The 18,157-nt window shown below is 38.0% G+C and overlaps 2 protein-coding genes across 2 annotated transcripts; one reads left to right on the top strand and one right to left on the bottom strand.

Annotated features, from left to right (window-relative positions):
* The first annotated feature begins 380 nt into the window (after positions 1–380).
* On the top strand, positions 381–12,710 carry LOC121986056 (probable beta-1,4-xylosyltransferase IRX9H). The gene is made up of 4 exons (XM_042539834.1): positions 381–1,306; positions 10,911–11,139; positions 11,919–12,107; positions 12,399–12,710. The coding sequence occupies exons 1-3, from the start codon at positions 675–677 to the stop codon at positions 12,096–12,098; spliced, it is 1,041 nt and encodes a 346-aa protein (XP_042395768.1). The 5' UTR covers positions 381–674; the 3' UTR covers positions 12,099–12,107; positions 12,399–12,710.
* A 205-nt stretch (positions 12,711–12,915) lies between these two features.
* Positions 12,916–14,962, bottom strand: LOC121986055 (alpha-1,3-arabinosyltransferase XAT3-like). Its single transcript, XM_042539833.1, has 3 exons — positions 14,613–14,962; positions 14,439–14,519; positions 12,916–14,179 (listed from the first exon to the last, which is right to left on the bottom strand). The coding sequence occupies exons 1-3, from the start codon at positions 14,728–14,730 to the stop codon at positions 12,966–12,968; spliced, it is 1,413 nt and encodes a 470-aa protein (XP_042395767.1). The 5' UTR covers positions 14,731–14,962; the 3' UTR covers positions 12,916–12,965.
* Positions 14,963–18,157: the final 3,195 nt, after the last annotated feature.

The following is an 18,157-nucleotide window of genomic DNA, read 5'->3' as shown; positions in this document are numbered from 1 at the left end:
TAGCAATTTCAATCTTGAAAGATGATTGGAATGGAATGGTGCAAAGCAGAGGCCTTTTGCAAAACAATGAAAACATGTGGCGAAAAATTATCATCGGCTCTACAATTAAATGAATAGAATAAATTATGACGATGAAACGAACTCTTTAAATAAGTGAGATTTTATTTCCCAAAAAATTATTTTCGTAGGAATGTACTCTCTAATTATAAAATCGGTATATCCGTGAAGATCCGAAACAATGAAAACCACACTAGCTCAAAAAACTTGCTTTTCTAAAGAATTATTGACTGCTCCACGTGATAAAGCATGTGCAAAAAAAGGGTGATGTTTTTTCTTTTTCCTAAATTTTTATTAAATAAAGAGAGCTGATGTTCGGAGCAGGTAGAACTTGGGCATCTTCTAAGCATCCTCTTCGCCACGCAATAGACAGCTACAATTCAACCTCTTCGCCATCACATCTTTTCTTTTCTTCCTCGGGTTGGTGGCTGACGGCGAGTACCGAGTCACTTTCCCCGGTGTTTCTTGTTGTGGCGGAGCTGCCACCTTCGACCTAGCCGAGCCTTCTTCAACTTCCACTATAATATCGCTGCTATTCATGCCGCAATCGGCGTGGCGCCTGCTCTTCCCCTCCCGGAAGAAGAGCAGCGGTTGAATCGTCGATCGCGGCGGCGGTCATGGCGTCGATCCGTCGAACTTCCCCCTTAAAGGGCCACTTTATGGTGGGCAAGGAGCAGCACTACGCTCCCTCTCTTCTGCTCGACTTCCGCTGCCGGCGATCCTTCGTCCGCGCTCTCTTCTTGTCCTTTCTCGCCGGCTTCTTCTGGGGCCTTGTATCCTTTCCCGACCTCGAGGGTCCCACGCTTTCCCCTCCCCACGGCTTGTTCCATGATCCCGACGCTTCCTCTCTCAACAGCATCTCCGTAGAGGTAGAGGACGCGGAGGAGGTCGGAAGTCCTTTCAATAAGCTCCTGATCATCGTGACGCCGACCTACAACAGGGCGGCTCAGGGATACCACCTGACCCGCCTCGCCCAGACACTGCGGCTCGTCCCCCCGCCCCTCCTGTGGATCGTGGTTGAGATGAAGACAGCCACTGAGGAGACCGCCGACGTCCTCAGGAGGTCCGGAGTCATGTACAGACACCTCGTCTGCCGCAGGAACACCAGCATCACTCTCCACAGAGACCTTCGCCAGCGCCACACTGCCCTCAAGCACATCAAGCGTCATCGACTGGACGGGATTGTGTACTTTGCGGATGATGACAATGTCTACACCCTTGACCTATTTCATCGATTGAGGCAGATCAGGTATCAAATAGTGACATTATTCTTCCAGCAACATACACTGGTAGATCATCCTTCTGAATATGTGACTGAGCGAATTAGTTCTTCATTTATGCTCTATTTACTTTGAGGTGTGGATTGAAGAAGGAAAGGAATCCAAGCTGGGAAAAAATCCATAGGGAAAGAAAAGGAAAAAGAAAGAAGAAGAGAGGGAAAGAAAAAAAAAAAAGAGGGCCATAAATTCGGGGAAACTTATGGTTGCGAGCGAAGCTGCAAGAGCGAGGCTGCTTGTGGTTTCATGGTTGCCCGTGGTCTCGCGGTCGCTAGCAATGCCCTGTGGCTTTGCGGTTGCTAGCTAGTCTGCCCGCAGCTCGCTTGTGGCCATGAGCTATCTCTCTCGTGGTCACGAGTTGCCTCCAACATGTGGGAGAGCTTCAAGTGAGAGTCCGAGCTTGACAAGGAAGGGAAGGAAATTTGATTCTGCTTGATTCAGGCTCTTAAATCATAACTCATTCGTTCATGTTATCAAAAGAAGTCAAATGAGGAAACTAAAGAAAACAGTCATCATACATTATGATCTAGTAATTCATGATAACAATTTTAAAATTTACAGATCATTTGACATGAGTCCTTTTGTAGTTACTTATATCTTTGATGCTTGTCGACCAGCTGAGTTAAATACCTTATATCCTTTTATTCACTAAATTGAGAACTCCACTTTGGATATGGGAAATATATCTATCGAAGCAATTGTTCCCTATGCTTAGAAAATGCAATCCGAGAAGGAAAAGTCAACAACTTGTTAGGAGTTGAGTTCTCATACCTCAGTGGGGAGAATAATGCAAACAAAGAAACATGTTTTTATAAAAAAGCAATGATTGTAGAAATAAACCAACTATCAGATTCGGCTAAAAAGGCACCTCTGCTTCACAACTATTCTATCTTTTCACTCGACCAAATAAGGAAATACATTGACATAAAAAGGCAATGATCGAAAAAAATAAAGTAACAACTATCCAATTCAGCTAAAAAGCTAACTCCGCTCCACAACTATTCTACCTACCCACTTGACAGAGTCAACTTCTTGTTGGTCGAGGGGAATAATGCATATAAGAATTTAATTCTATTAAAAGTTATCTAAGTCATTAGTTTTTTTATTATTTGTTGGAACTTTTAAAAAATTATTTAGTTTTTTAAATTTGTTTGCTTTTATTAGAAAAATTGTGGTTTTATTAGAAAAGTCTTTTATTTTATAAAGTTAGGTCGTGTTATCAAACTATAAAAGGGGTGTTATCAAACTATAAAAGGGGATTAGGATCTTATGTAATAGACAAGTTTTGAGTTAATACAATTTGCAATTTCTTTTTCTTTGGATGAGCATTAGTAACTTTCCTTTGGGTGAGAATCGTACCTTTGTTTGTCTGTTGTGTTGCGTCATTCTCTCTTAACTTTCTATAAGAGAATATTATTATCTTAATTTGTTGATAGTTGCAATTTACTGATTATATTCTTAAGTTAACAAAAGTTAATAGTTTTATTGTAAAGGTTTGCTTTTGCTAATTTGAGACAAGGAACTTTGGAGTTTCATCTATAAGTAATTTGAGTTTGGAACATATTCACATGCTTTTTTATTGAATTAGAATTATTTGTACCTTAAGTTGATGAAAGTGAACAATTTCAATAAAACCATTTACTTTTTAATAAAGATAATTTCATTTTTCTCTCCATAATATACTTTTTGAAAAGTCATCCATTAACTTCTAAGGGAGTTGATAGTCATATGTATTGCATGTGATAGAATATATTTGTGGTCTAAAGTACAAAATCTTGGCTTCTTTATTTGAGTTTATCAGCACCACTAAACAGGCATATTAAAATTTGTGTACAAAAAGCTAAAATTTTGTTAGTTTGATGCAAATCAACTTGTGATGGAATTTTTAATGTGCAGTTGTAGTCTAGAAAATCAAAGATTTTAGCCACTTTGAGCTTGTCAAGACTGCTAGAGAGATAGTAGGACTTTTTTCTTAAAAAGATTTTGATGAAAAACTTATTCATAAATTAACAAATCAGTTTATAAGCATTTTATGTTAATATTATGTAAATTTGATCATGCAAGCTAATATGAAAATCAATTTAAAGTCTAAAAATCAAAGATTTTGGCTTCCTTAAACTTACCAACATTTTCAGAGAAACATTTTAAAATTTTTTAGCATAATGAAACTTATTTTGATTAAAAAATATCACAACTTAGTTGCAAATCATCATACATATATTTTATGCAGATTTTGTACCATCTTCGATGGTGCAAGCATATTTAAAGATAGTTTCTGGTTAAAAATCAAAGATTTTCACCAATTTAAGCTAATCAATACCACATTAAGCAAATTTTCAACACGGCAAGATTGTTACGAAAATGGTTCTTCCCTTGTGGTTTGATTAGACTATTGTTTCAATAGTTTGCTAATATTACTTACATTAGGTGTTTATTTGATGCACCTATATCAAGTGTGTAGGTTAGGCTACATAGATTATGGACTTGGTGGCAAGAAGTTTGGATCATGTGAATATGGACTTGAGGTTGGATAGCCTGGATTGAGTAGTGGATTTAGAGTTCAGGAGGAGTGGACTTGAGGGTAGGTAGTTTGGATTGAGGAGATGAACACCTGAAGACATATGAACCCTTTATGTATTATATGGACGTGACTATAGGTTTGTTTTCAAGCAAGAAGTAATAATGTGTGATTGCGTAAGTAATTAGATGAGATTCTTAGGCTTGGTTGTTGAAGCTTTGTGACTATGGGAGGTAACCAAATTATGTATGTTATCTGACTCAATTCTCTAACCATGCAATTGGCTTATAATTGGTTGTAAGCAAGTAAGGAGATTGTTCAAGTGCTAGTTGACTTGTCAAAGGTTGACACTTGACTAGATGCAGGCTAGTTGACTAGCTATTGGAAATAGACTAGATGCAGGTTTCGGCAAAGTGATTGTTTATATTTAAGCAACTTGTTAGATCATAGTGATATGGTGAGGAGAACATGAGCACTAGAGGGGGAGGGAGTGAATAATGTGCCTGTAAACGAAAAGAATCTTTTCTCTTGTTGTGAATCTTAGCAAGGTTACAAAAATATAGTTAGCAGTGGAAACAATAAAAAGAACAAGTACATACCCCACAGTGTGACACAACATAGGCAATATAATGTAGTTCAGTAGCCCCTAGGGTCAGTCCACGACCTATGATGCTTTAGGTGGCTCACTCTTGGAATCCTCTATCTTTCTCCTCTTCGGTAAAATGCCAATGGTGTAAAACCTCTTACAGAATTGCTAGGGATAGATCAGGAAGCTTACAACAAAATTCGTTCGCAATGTGGTTCAGTAAAATAACAATGGAAACAATAAAATAATCAATTTTTTGTGTCTTTGCTGCCTTTAAATCCTCTTTTAAAGCCCCCTCTACGAAATGAAACCTTGACATGGTCTTACTGATGTGGCACCCATTAGTATAAATCACCATTAGTTACGGCTTGCAATCGATTCTTGCGACAATTGTTTTATCCATGGTTCATCAGTCGACGGACAATTGACTAAATCCCACAACCAAGTATATTTTCACTCAAGTTTAAGCTCACGAGCAATTGCCTTTTGCCATGAGTCCTCTTACCAAGCTTCTTGTCCCTTAAATGCATTGAGCTCTCAGCTCTCTTCATGTGCTCCAATAATCTTTTGCTAAACTGCTTGTCCGTCAGATGTACCGAGTTGGGTCCATACTGGTTCTATCCTTCTTGTTTCACTTGCGAACTCTACTTCACAGACATATTACCTCTTATGCTTCTCATCTTATGGTTTCTCGTTTGTCCTATACCACTCTTCTCCAATCTTCCACTGATTTTCCATGGACCTTGAGCCATCAGATACTTTATGCGTGAATATGTTGGTCCCTGGACTTAGGAGCATAAATCAAACACAAAGCGAGTCCTAACATAAACCCTTTGCATAAACACCAAAGCCTGTGGTAGCATCAGACCTTTGAGGATTGAAAGTTCCAACAATCTCCCCCCATATTTGAGTTTTAGCAATACTAGGCTTGCAAAATTATCCTAGCTGCCCTTGCAAATAAACTCTTCCGTAAATCAAATTTTTTTAACCTACTCCACTCTCCTTTTATGAAAATTTAGATCCTAACTTAACCTACTTCTCTTTCTTTGCCAACATCAAAAATGTTTTTTTTTTTTCAAAATAAACTAGGGTTCAATCTATAATTCGGATGCTTCTCTTTCTTTTTTTAAGTCTTTCATTATCTACCTAAGATGAATAGATAGAATTAAGGGATGAGTCACAAAAGAGAATATGTTAGAACACGTGGGTTAGAAATGGTCGGGTCCAAATAAAATTTTTAGACTTCTTTTGTTATCAATTTAATAAAGCAATAGATAATTGATGGAACAAAACAAACATATACAAGGAGACACATACCATTTAATCACACAACTTTTATATAGTTAGGCAGTCCCTTGGCTTTTATTCCATGACTTGTAATCTATTAGTGGATCACTCGTAGAAAACCGCTTTCTCTTTCATGGTCAAGTACCGAAAGTGGAGAAGCCTCTTACAAGATCACAATTACACTTGAGCAATACAAGAGAGCTTAATACAAAGAAGGCTTCTAATAGGGTTTAACTAACTATATTTCACCTTACATAGTCTCTGTAGATTCCCTTTTTATAACCTTGGTAATAGGACTCGTTGTCGATCAATCGACTACTATACACCACTAATTGATCACACTTGATTGTTTCCCATAGATTACAACCGTTTCCTTTGGTGACCGTTTCATTCGAGCTCCACTCGTTATAGGCACTAGACCATTAATTCTCCTTGATTACAAGTCTGCCTAAGTTGAGATCTACCTTCGTTTGAGTACATTTGCTCTCAACACTCAACTCACCATATAGCTTTCTCCGTTGCTGGGCTATCTCTTGTCAAGCTTTTCGCCCCCAGGTGGGTGCACCAAACAATTGACTTACTCCCCATGACTCACAAATAATTGAGATCTACCTTCACGCTCCACTTACGTAGTCCGTCTCATCCATCTCCCATCAAGCTTCTTGTCTCTCGAATATACCGAACCCTTAAGTCTCTCCCCATGCCATCTTTCATTCTCTACTTATGTAGTCCGCTATCTTAGACGCAACAACACGTTGTTGTTTCTCATCCTGCGGTCTCTCGAATGTCTCATACATCCTTCTCCAATTTGAGCAAACCTTGAGCTATTAGTAACCATGACCTTTGCCACATCAATTTGTCTCCATGTGTATATCCACCAAATCTATACACACTCAAATACACATATCAAATCACAAAACAAACCATATCTTAAACTCTTTGCCCAAACCATGGTTTAAAATTTTGTGCTGAATCGTTCGATATAGGAGAAACATTTCGTTCAGCCTATTGACCAGCATCAGCATGCCTGAGGTCTCGAGGCCTCGCGATCGTCGCAGAGGAGTCACGCAAGCCTCGCGGCCCCGCAGAGGCATTGCGCGAGCTTCGCGATAGCTGCGGAGCTGTCGCGTGAATCTCGTGAGAGCCGCCGAGGCGCCGCACGAGCCTTGCGACTGCCACAAAGGCGTCGCTCGAGCTCCGCTGTCGCTGCGGAGGCGTCGTGCGAGCCTTGAGGCTGTTGCGGACAATTCGGGTGAGCTCGCAACTATAGCAAACTTGTCGCGAGAGCCGAGTGGTCGCCGCCGCCATCACGGTGACATTGGGCGAGCCCCATGATCATTGGCGATGCAGAACAAGAAGGGGCAGGAAATTAGCTTTTAATTAAATAAAATTTAGGTTAATAATTTCAATCAATTCGTAGTTATAATAGAGGCAATTTAAATAGGCTTAATGTATCCCTAATAAAGCTATCCAATTAATTTAATATATATATATATATATCGAAACCATATCAGCACGATACGGTAACGAAAGTGTATCATTCAACCTTGGTACGGGTCGGGATTTTAAATCACGCCCCAAACATCAAACCCGGATGTTACACTAGACCAATTTAGGACTGATTGCACTATAGAATCTTCCTTTCTTGGTCATTTTGGATAGTATCTTCCTAAATATATCTTGTATCAACTAAGATATGAATTGTATCAACATGGGTGATAGATTGACACATTGATATTTTCCCCATATTGATGACTTGGAACTATATGTTTGGGCTTTACCTTTCATTATTGATTCTCAGTTGGAACTTTGAAATTATGAATAAAATTATACCATCATCTTATAAACTCTTTAAAACTTTAACCGAAACATCTTACAAATATATACCTATACAAAGTTTATTTAACCTTATTCAATTCAATACTACTAACTAATATATGATTTTTAAATTTACCATAAATTTTAGTGTTTAAACCCAAATTGTATATAAAAATGCTCATATTTTTTAATAATAAATATTCTATTATTTCTTAATGACATTATCATAAATAAGAACCATTTCATAGGTTCACCCTGAATTTATCCTAGGGTCCCAATCTTCCTTTCGGATTTGATTATTCAATCCAATTGTGCAGGGCATAAGCACTAATATTTAGCAATCTCATTTTCAAAAATCTTTTTTTTGCTAAATAATTCTACCTCTAAATCTCTTATGTTTGACAATCTTACTTATGATACTTATCTTACATAATACCTACTTTATTATATATATATATTATATAGCAAATTTGATGCCCATATTACTTATTTGTTGAACCTTTCTAACCTGTATCCTATAATATGGCATATTATGATTATTTTCTCCTAATTTTGATCAAGTAAGAATTATTTCTATATTCCAAGTTCCTAACCTAAACCTATAATTGTAGGCTAATTTTTTTTTACTTGCATTATCCACAACAATTTGAGAATGTTTATTAATTTTGCATCACAACTGAGCAGCCAGCATAATGTGTCGAGCAGCCAGTGTAATGTGCCTTTTCTAAGCGACCTCTTTGCCCACTCTGTGTATCTAGGTAGCAGCATAGTTGAGGGTAGCTTATGTCTAGACAAAAAATAAATTTCATGTTCATATCATTAGATAATTTTTAACATTGGGTATTTAATCATAAAGCAACCCTTAATTTTTTTATTTGGTTACAGGCCCAAAAGTTAATTGAACTTGAATTACTCTAGGTGTATATATAAGGTGTATGTTTTAGTTATTACTAATCATTGCTTCATTATAAATCCAGAATTTATTACCATTTCCTTTTTTTTTTCTTGAATAACCAAGTAACCAACTATGCGTGGAAAGGTTGCATTATCAATATCTTATCTCTCGAGTTTGAAGTGGTTATCATCTAGGCCATAGTTTGAATTGACATTTTTTACATGTCTGAGTGATTTTTTTTTGCTTATATCTCAATCTAGTCAACAATGAAACAAATTCCTGGTCTCTAGGGCTTGTTAGGAGTGGGAGAGGTGTGAGTAACACTTGTCAAAGGCTTTTTTTTACATCACATAAAATCTTTGACTGTAGAAAAAATTGTGGAACTGCCACATTAACGACCCCCCACACGACGACCTCACGTCGATGGAAGGAGGTTCATCAGGAGCATAGGTGTTAAGTGTATGGAGAGACGAACATAGGTGATGCATTTCGTGAGACTAACTACCATACATTTACCAAGACCGGGGACAAAAAAAAATATTTTACTCTAAAAATGAAATGATGAACTAGGTAACACCGAACTTGGGGCGACCGGCCCGGCCCTATAGAAGTTTCCCACTAGCCACTAGAGTAAATCAGGAATCGGGAAGTGCTCGCGGCGGGCGGCCAAAAGTCTAGCATCCCGTGGTTGCGCGCCCCATTTGGAGGAAAAATCCTGCAAATGCTCCTTGAACCATGGTGACTGGGTGGCTACTTGACGCCTTTTCGCTGCACCATAATCCCGGGGCCACAAAAAAAAACAATCTTTTACTCTAACTAATACTTAACATGGTCAAAAAAACAAATTAATGCAGTGGAAATACGCAAGCACTGGCACAATAAGTTTACGTGGTTTTCAAACCCTGATTCCTATTCCATGGCATATGATGATTAAGGTGAGTCACTATTGAATCCCATTAATTTTTTCCTTCTCGGATCTTCTAGAGGCACAAAAACCTCTTATAAGAGGTTGTCTTACAATGTGGAAAGGCAAGTAAGCACAACAATTGAAGCTAGAATTACAACAAAAGAGCATTGGGATGTAGTAAGTACAATTTGCTAGCCTTTGCAAGTTCTCTTTGATTCTTTATTTATAGCCTTAAAGATGTTTCACTTTTCTATTTTGCAGCAAGCGAGTTGACTTGACTATTTTTTCACTTCAGCCTTCTTCCTAACAATGAATCTCATAGTCGAATCAATTTAATTTCACTCTACTACTTTTCCTGTTAACAATTACTTCAGTTGATTCAACCTTGTTATTACATAAGCAGTCTAACGGTTACAACTTTGCTCTGCTCGCTCAATGGTTTTGTTTCTGACTCTTGTCAAGCATTCAGTAGTCAACTATCAGTGGTTTCTGTTTGAAAGTACATCAGCCTGACTCAACTCCCAAGTTGACTCAACATACCAGTTGATTGGGATTACCCTTCAGTCAACTGGATCGTTCATTACAACTAAACTATTTGTCGAGTCATCTCCTAAGTCCGTACTATTTGAAACGCAAATTACAAGTCACTCAACTCGCACAACTCATGTTAGAGCTTACTTTTGTAGCTTTACTTCACCCACACGATCATCTCCGATTAGGTTGTTAGTCCCTCATTTGCACCGATCCTCAATTTGTTCCATGTGACATTCGTTACTCGTTCATCTTCATAGTTTGTCGTTTCTAGCTCCATCAAAGCTGCCAACTCGATGCTTGTCATCTTGGGGGCCCTCAGATGCCTCATTCCATTCTTCTTTGATCTCCAACAAACCTTTGAACCATTGAGTCAGCACCAAGTCTAGCTCCGCGAGCCAAGTCCCTACACAATGTACACATATTATAGTTACAAGTAGATTAACTTAAACCCTTTGTTCGACACATCAAAGCACCTTTTTTGAACACAACTGATTAGAGCATGATCTCACTAAGAGGGGTTATGCCTTTTCTTATTTTTTAGTAGTTTTTGATTCAGAACAAGAAATGAGAGAGGAAAAGGCTAGGAATGAATTAATAATACATATGAGGTGAATTGAGAGTTGAGAGAGAAAAATGCTAGGAATGAATTAATAATACATATAGGTGAAATGAGAGTTGCTTCCGAGTAACGGATGATAAGAATACGCCCAGAATGAACTCTACATGGTTAAAGAAAGATTTGTAAAGTAGTCGTACTAGTATCTTTGTGATTGCTGCTTTTGTGGTTATTGTTACTCTACTAAAGAATATATCTACCTTAGGCAGAAAGGGACAATGTGGAATATCCTTTAAATGAAATTACTGGTGACGTCGTGCAGTCTTGTTCATTCAGGTGCAATTAGTCATATGAAATTACTGGGTATTTTAATTTAATTATGATTAATTAACTATCAATTAACTTTCACTCCTAAGCAATGAACATATGTTTTCATGAACTTTTTTTCATGGAAATAATTTATTTGCTTATACAGGAGATTTGGCACCTGGCCTGTGGCAATGCTTCTTCAAAGCAAAAGTAAGATTGCTGTAGAAGGACCAGTATGCGATGGACGCCGAGTGGTAGGGTGGCACATAAATGAGAAAAACACCACTTTACAAAGATTTCCTGTTGATATGTCAGGTTTTGCATTCAACAGCAACATACTTTGGCATCCAAAAGATGTCATTAGGCTTCTGGATACCGTGACAGATGATTTTGAAGTATGTATTCATCTCTTTTATGTTTAATTGTAGCATTTAGCTGCAAGCAGAACTGTCACTAAATTCTTAACATGGTAAAAGAAAAAGGTTTATTAAGAGTGAAGACTATGATAAAACACAATGTGAAGTATAAAAACAAAACATAGTTAGTAGTTCAGGTGCTTTACTTGCTAAAACGATTTGATGATCTTTTTATGAATTTATTTCCTTTTGTGTTTCTCCTTTTATTTATCCTTATACTGTAATGTTAAAAGCCCTCCACTTTTTTAATTTAGTAATTGAACTGAAAATTTGACTAACTGATTACAAGGTAATGTGTGGGCAGTTCTTACGTATTTGGCTTGCTAAAAAATATGAGTTTGTTCTTGATAATAATGTTATATTACTCTTTAGTCAAAGTTGACCCTTTATAACTTGTGACCCTTAATCTTCATCATCATGGCGTATGAGTTTAGTTTGACATGGAGAGATAATTGTATTTTGTTTCTTTCTATTACTTGAACATCAATACTGAATTGAATTATCAATAGTTTGAGAATTATTTTGAGCACAAATAGGCAAAATTTGTCTGTTAAGCTTGTCAGATGTTGAAATGAAAATTAATAAACAAAAGATGAGTGTTTGATAGAATCCTGTAGCATGCCAACTCTTTAATCTTATTAAAGCCCCCTCCATTTTTTTTTTATTGCTTGAATCCTATACTAGCACAATTTGCATTGCCATTTGTTAACTACCTAAATAGTCATTCAGCCTTTCAGACTTACTAAATATCGCTGCAGGATACAGGATTTCTTGAGCAGATAATTGAAGATGAATATCAAATGGAAGCTGTTCCTCGTGATTGCCCAAGGATTATGCATTGGCGTTTACAATTGGAAGCTAAACACCTTGCTTATCCTAAAGGGTGGAAAATCTCAAAGAACCTTAATGGCATTATTCCTTTAAATCAGGAATTCTAATTTATTCAGGTTCAGCTCTTATTTTGCCTAAGTTTTATTGCAGTAGACCACTTTGCCAAATGCATTTTGTTGCTATTAGCTAAGGTATCCTTAAACACCTATTCTGGAAATTCGGAGAAGAGAAAAACGATGGAAAAACAAAACAATTATTTAATAAATTAACATAAATAAAATAGATTTTTTGCTCCATGTGTAGTTGGAAATAGGGAATATTGGAAAGTTGCAACATTGACAAAAAATATGGAAATTATTTTAATAAACTCTAATCACTGTCTCTTGACTGTTTCATGATTGATGCAGGAAACCGTTGTAGAACTTGGTTTCCCGGCAGAGCATTTGTTCACACTACAAGAAATCTGGACATCCATCCGCAATCGTGCGACTGATGCCTGAAAATGGCCACTTTTGTTTCCCGGGTTTTAGGAGATCACAGTAAAAATTTTCAATCATTGATGCGCTTTTTTCCTGTAGACTCCATTAATTGCATAGTCTGCATTTGTTATTCTTTAAGTGGAGAGAGCACCATAATTCATTTAAGAAAGTTTGATGTACAGATATATCAACGTATATACCTTATTGTGGGTAACAAACTATTTTGTTTGTTTGTGTTCAGAGCCCATGAACGCAGTGACCTAAAATTTATCTTAGCTAGGAGGTGAGACTCGGTCAAGTTGTGTCTAAGACTCTTGATCAAAGTCCAATCTGAGGGCAGATTGTCGCCCTCAGAAAATATATATATATATATATTTTATATTTCTCAAAAAAAAAAATCCAATTCTTTTTGAAAAAAATATATAGTTTTGATTTATAACAGATGTAAAACTTTTAATTGATTTTCAACATAGTTAATGAAGAAAACAGAGTGCTCTAGTGTAAATTCCTTTGATAGAGAAGGTCCATGGCCTTCTCCAGCGTAGGCCTAAATCTCTGCACATCGAGCCTCACGTTCTGCTGCTTGAGGTAGATGTCCCCCAACTTAAACCAGCCCTGCTTGTGAATGGCGTCGGGATCCTTGAACACCTCGTGATCTCTGGGATACAAATCCATCAGCGTGCTCTCCTCCTGCGTTATGTTGTACTGCAAGTACCACAGATTCCTGGCCATGGCGGGCTCCGCGTAGAAATGCTGCGAAATCCATTCCAGGTTGCCCAGCGGCACCACCTGGATCAACACGGCGCCGGCGGGGAGGAAGAGGAAGTTGGTCAGGCCGGCTCCGTGCACGCCCACCATCACGTCCGCCGAGTTCACCACGCGCCCGAACTGGGCCACGTCGTAGAAGTCCGGCTCCGACGCCACGGCCTCGAAACCCACGTCCTCCGCCGCCGCCATCAACTCCTCCATGTTCACGAACCGCCTCGTCCCGCCGCGCGCGATGAACACGAGCCGCGGCCTAGTCGCGGACGCCGCCGCCGCCGACGCCTCCCGCCGCCATGCTCTGTCACGCCCCAGCGAGTAGACGGTCCGCGTTAGTTCGACGAAGTGGGAGATGGAGCAGCAGTGGCTCGGAGGACTCGGATCGATTATTAAGTCCCTCTCGGCTCTCAGGCCCACTATCAACCGCCGGAAACAGTGCACTCTGTCGTCGGAATTGAAATCGATGACGTCGTAGTCGGAGAGGTTGGTGAGGTAGGGGCGATACTTGTGCATCCACCAACCTTGGTAGTCGGAGATGATGAACTGGACGCGGCGCTTCAACGGGGAGACGGTTTGGAAGAGTGGGATGAGCACGTCGGCGTAGTCGTGGAAGCAGTTCCCGCAGTGCCCGCCGGTGGAGAAGAGGACGCCGACGACACTGTGGTTGACTGCACATCGGAGGGCGGCTTCTTCCTCTCGGCGCCAGCTGAAGTTGAGCGGCCGGACTTTGGCCATGGCGGAGAAGTCGTATTTGCGAGGGTACGGCTTCATCTGCCAGGATGAATCTCCTCCATCGCCGCCGCTGGCTGGGGCAGGTGGAGCAATGAGCGTAACAGAGGACAAATTGCTGCCGACGATTCTGACGTCGCCTTCCATGTCGCAGATATCGACTCTGAAACTGGAGCGATCGCACATTGGTTTACCAGCCTCAATTACCTCCTCTCCATCTACATTCAACACAGTGAAAATTTACTAAATTAATTTCGAACGTTTTGTTCGTTTAGCTTCAATTATTGTCTCAGTAACTGTACTCTGTTTTGACATTCAATTATTGTGAGTTTTAGAAAATTTTTCGAAACATTTTTTAGTTTTACTAAAACCTTGCTTGTTCGTTTCAATATTTTGTTTAATTTGTTCCAAAGATAATTAAAAAAAAAACAAACAAACACTGGAAGAACTTTTTCATGGTTGAAAGATGGATCGTACCTGAAAAATGAAATTCTTCGCTGCTCTGAACTGCAGAACTCGTCGGATCCGCATCAGTCAGCAACGATGGCAAGCAACTCACTGCAAAGACGCAATCAGTCAGAGTCAGGCGAAAAACTTCCTTAAGAGTATAGTAGTACCATAACCAAAGCTCCGAGAAGAAAAGATACTAACCGATTTGCTTCCTCGACAGCATAAAATAGGTCATGGAAACCAGGAAGCATCCGACGATCAAACCCGTCCCGAAGCTCCGTGGCTCGACCGGCGGCCGGAGCTTCTTGGCCAACTTCATCGATCCTGAAGGTCGGAAGCAAACTTCGTTCCACTTCTCTCAGAAGCGACGGAGGGAATAAAGGTAGAAAATAAAAGGAGGAATATTATAACGAGGGATAGGACAGCATGCTGCACCGGATTTCCGTCGGCTGTGTAATTCCACGGAAGGAGCCTTGTCTGTTCTTCCCTTTGTTTAACCGTTCGATTCTTTCTTTTCTCTTTTTTTTTTTTTTTTTTCTTTTTTTAAAGCGAGGGAATAAGTTCAGCGTCAATTGCTGTCATCTGATCAAGTTGGGGGATTCGAACAAACTGGCGACTCCAGTTCACGTGAATCGTTTGACGATTGAATGCTCGTGTTGCTACGTGGCAATGGAGGATTGGCTGGAGATACTTCAGAAATGGGGAATTTCACACGAAGACGGAAAATACGTTTAATTAAAATGTCTCGGAGGATTAATTATTCCGGTGTTGATTAGTGATTGATTAGTTTACCCTTAGTCATTGGTAAGTGGTGTAACAAGATACTATTAAGTTTATCATTGCTTTGACTTCTCTTAAGTCATCTGCATACCAAATTAAATTTGTCATTTATACTATACGCTGGTTATGATTGACTTTGACGATCTATAGCAAGGACCCGCAGAGTTGAAGAAGGACGCCACCGTTGATTTTTTTTTTTTTTCCAATTAAGGATTTATTTATTTCAAGATTTTTTTAAATACTTAGTATATAGAAAAGTTTGGACAATGGTTTTTTTTTTACTCAAATTTTTGGTTGGTCTAGATAATCTTTAAAGGGGCTGGGCAGGCTAAGAAAACAGATATAGACGAAGAAAAATGAGTGTGTAGATCTAAGAGAGAAGTCTAGTGATAGTCGACAGAGACAACATGCCAGTTGCAGCATACTCCAGGACGAAGGAGAAGAGATAAAAGTATTGTTTGGGTGAGATTTATATGAGTTTGGACGGTGTGTTAGACGAGAAGAGGTTCGGTTGAGTTTTTTATTTTTTTATAAGAAAAGAAGACAAGGGTCAAATTTGGTAAAATAAATTAAAATAGATGCTCTTATTAAAAAAAGATGGTGATTTTGATTTCTACTACTCTTTAAAAATTATTGGAATTCGAGTGGCTGCTAACCAATTTGCTAAACAGGTCCGTAGTCCTTCCCAATTTGTCTGTCTCATAAAAAAACTTCTACTTTAAATGGGATGGAAAACCTATTTAGAGAACGTGACTAGGATGTGGGCCAGCTTAACAATAATAATAATAATAATAATAATAATAATAATAATAATAATAATAATTAATTTTTATCTTAGTAGATAGGTCGATTATAGATCTTTTTATTTTATTGAACTTTATCTTTTATAATATCATATCTATATTTAAATAAGTTTTATTTTATTTTATAATTACTAATCAAATCTTTTTTAATTTTCCTCTTACTCATTTGACATACATGTTTATTGTAGTTTCACATCATTTAATTGGAGTATTTATTTATTATTTAAGTATATGTTCGTACCATTTTCAATATGTCTTTCAGAAATTTTTCTCAATAGGTATAATTTTGACTTTATTTTTAATATTTTCATCTTAAACGAGACTCAAAGCATAGACCTATTATTTAATTATTTTAAATGTTTTTTTATTATATTTTTTTAATTATATACTTTATTTTTTAAAAATGGATAAACATTTCCTCTTTCTCTTTCTCTTTCAGTGAACCTCTAAAAAAATGTCCTTCATTTCCCTCACAGTCATAGTGATCCCAAATTTTTCTGCTTCCTCATGGTAATCCCAGATCTTTCCTTCCCTTGTTAGTAATCCCCCTCCTTTCCCCTCTCTTGTCGATGATTCGACTTTCAAAGGATGTCTTTCTCCTTTTTTTTTTGTCGGTAGTTTTCCTTCCTTACTCTCTCTTTTCCTTTATAGAAATAGAAAATAAGATTTCTCATCCATTTGCCACAAAGTAACTATTAACGGGTGACTCATATTTAGATGAGGGTTAATGCAATGGATGTCATGAAAAAAAAAATTTGTTAAGATTTTTCGTAATAAAATTTTATTACTATTTTATATAACAGAATTCTATTATAATTTTTCATAACAGAATTCTATTGTGATTTTTCATAACAAAATTCTGTTATGATTTTACTGGTTTGGGGTTTATGCACTATTTATAGGGATCATTGTAAACCTATTGTAAATCACAAGAATAATGGAATATGATTCAATTGTGAATAAAGAATTCTAATAAAGTTTTAACTGTTTTTTTATTGAGTAGGTACGTCGTCGAACCATAGTAACTCTTCTTCTTCTTCCTCCTCTTCTTCTTCTCCTTCCTCGTGTTTGCTCCTTTTGTGTGTCTTTGTCTTGTTGTTCTGCGTGATCTCTTTCTCTCTTCCTCTTCTTCCGCATTAGAGGTTGAGAGATCTTGTCCCTCTCTTTACGTAATAATTGGTATCAGAGCTACAAGTTTTTACAAATTTCTTCAACATATCAGAGATGACTTTTGTGAAGTTTGCCGGAACTGGGAACTTTGAATTATGGCAAAGAAGGGTTAAGGACATATTGATGCAACAAAGCAAGATGAAGGCGCTAGGAGAAAGAAAATCAGAAAACATAGAGAGATCATATTAGGAAGAACTTCAGGCGAAGCTAGTGGCAACAATCAGGCTTTGTCTTACGAATGATGTGATATACCATGTCATGGACGAGGAGTCACTGGTGGCAGTTTGGCAAAAGCTGAAAAGCCAGTACATGTCAAAGTCATTGACAAACAAGTTGTATCTTAAACAGAAATTATTCGAGCTAAAGATGATAGAAGAAACCGATCTGATCTAGCAAATCAACGTATTCAACCAGATTATGAGTGATCTAAAGCAGGTTGATGTGAATATCGAAGATGAAAATAAGGCGCTGATGCTGTTGAATTCTCTACCTTTATCTTTTACGTACGAGAATTTAGTTACTACTTTAATGTAGGATAAGAAAACTCTCAAATTAGAGAAAATCACAGGTGCGTTGTTAGATTTTCACTAAAGGAAGAAAACAAGTGATGAAGTTTCTCAGGGAGGACTTGTGGTAAATAACAACCAAGAGCGTGGTAGGAGCAAATCTCGACATGGATTCGGTAACAACAACAATGCTTGTTCTAAGTTAAGAAGGAAGAAGATGATCACGTCCTATAAGTGTGGAGACAAAGGTCATATCAAAAGAGATTGCCAAAGATAAAGAAACATGTTGCAGAGAACAAAGGTAGTTCGACAAAATCTGTAAAGATAGTTGAAGAGGAAAATTTAGAGAGTGGTGGGAGATATGCTATCAGTTATGTTGAGTTCGAAGCGGATGACGAATGCATGAATTTTAGACTCTGCATGTTCATATCACATGACTCTAAACAAGGATTGGTTTGACACCTATAGGGCAGTGGATTCTAGATCA

The sequence above is a fragment of the Zingiber officinale genome, chromosome 5B, assembly GCF_018446385.1.
Source record: "Zingiber officinale cultivar Zhangliang chromosome 5B, Zo_v1.1, whole genome shotgun sequence".
Taxonomy (NCBI): domain Eukaryota; kingdom Viridiplantae; phylum Streptophyta; class Magnoliopsida; order Zingiberales; family Zingiberaceae; genus Zingiber; species Zingiber officinale.
The sequence above is the reverse complement of the archived record's forward strand: the minus strand, read 5'-3'. Positions and strand labels throughout refer to the sequence as shown.

Coding starts and splice junctions, on each gene's coding strand:
- LOC121986056 (XM_042539834.1), top strand. CDS start 675: ATGGCGTCGATCCGTCGAACTTCCCCCTTAAAGGGCCACTTTATGGTG. Junction 1,307..10,910: donor CATCGATTGAGGCAGATCAG/GTATCAAATAGT, acceptor TTGCTTATACAG/GAGATTTGGCACCTGGCCTG. Junction 11,140..11,918: donor CCGTGACAGATGATTTTGAA/GTATGTATTCAT, acceptor ATATCGCTGCAG/GATACAGGATTTCTTGAGCA.
- LOC121986055 (XM_042539833.1), bottom strand. CDS start 14,730: ATGAAGTTGGCCAAGAAGCTCCGGCCGCCGGTCGAGCCACGGAGCTTC. Junction 14,520..14,612: donor GCTGTCGAGGAAGCAAATCG/GTTAGTATCTTT, acceptor GCGTCTTTGCAG/TGAGTTGCTTGCCATCGTTG. Junction 14,180..14,438: donor CGAAGAATTTCATTTTTCAG/GTACGATCCATC, acceptor TGTTGAATGTAG/ATGGAGAGGAGGTAATTGAG.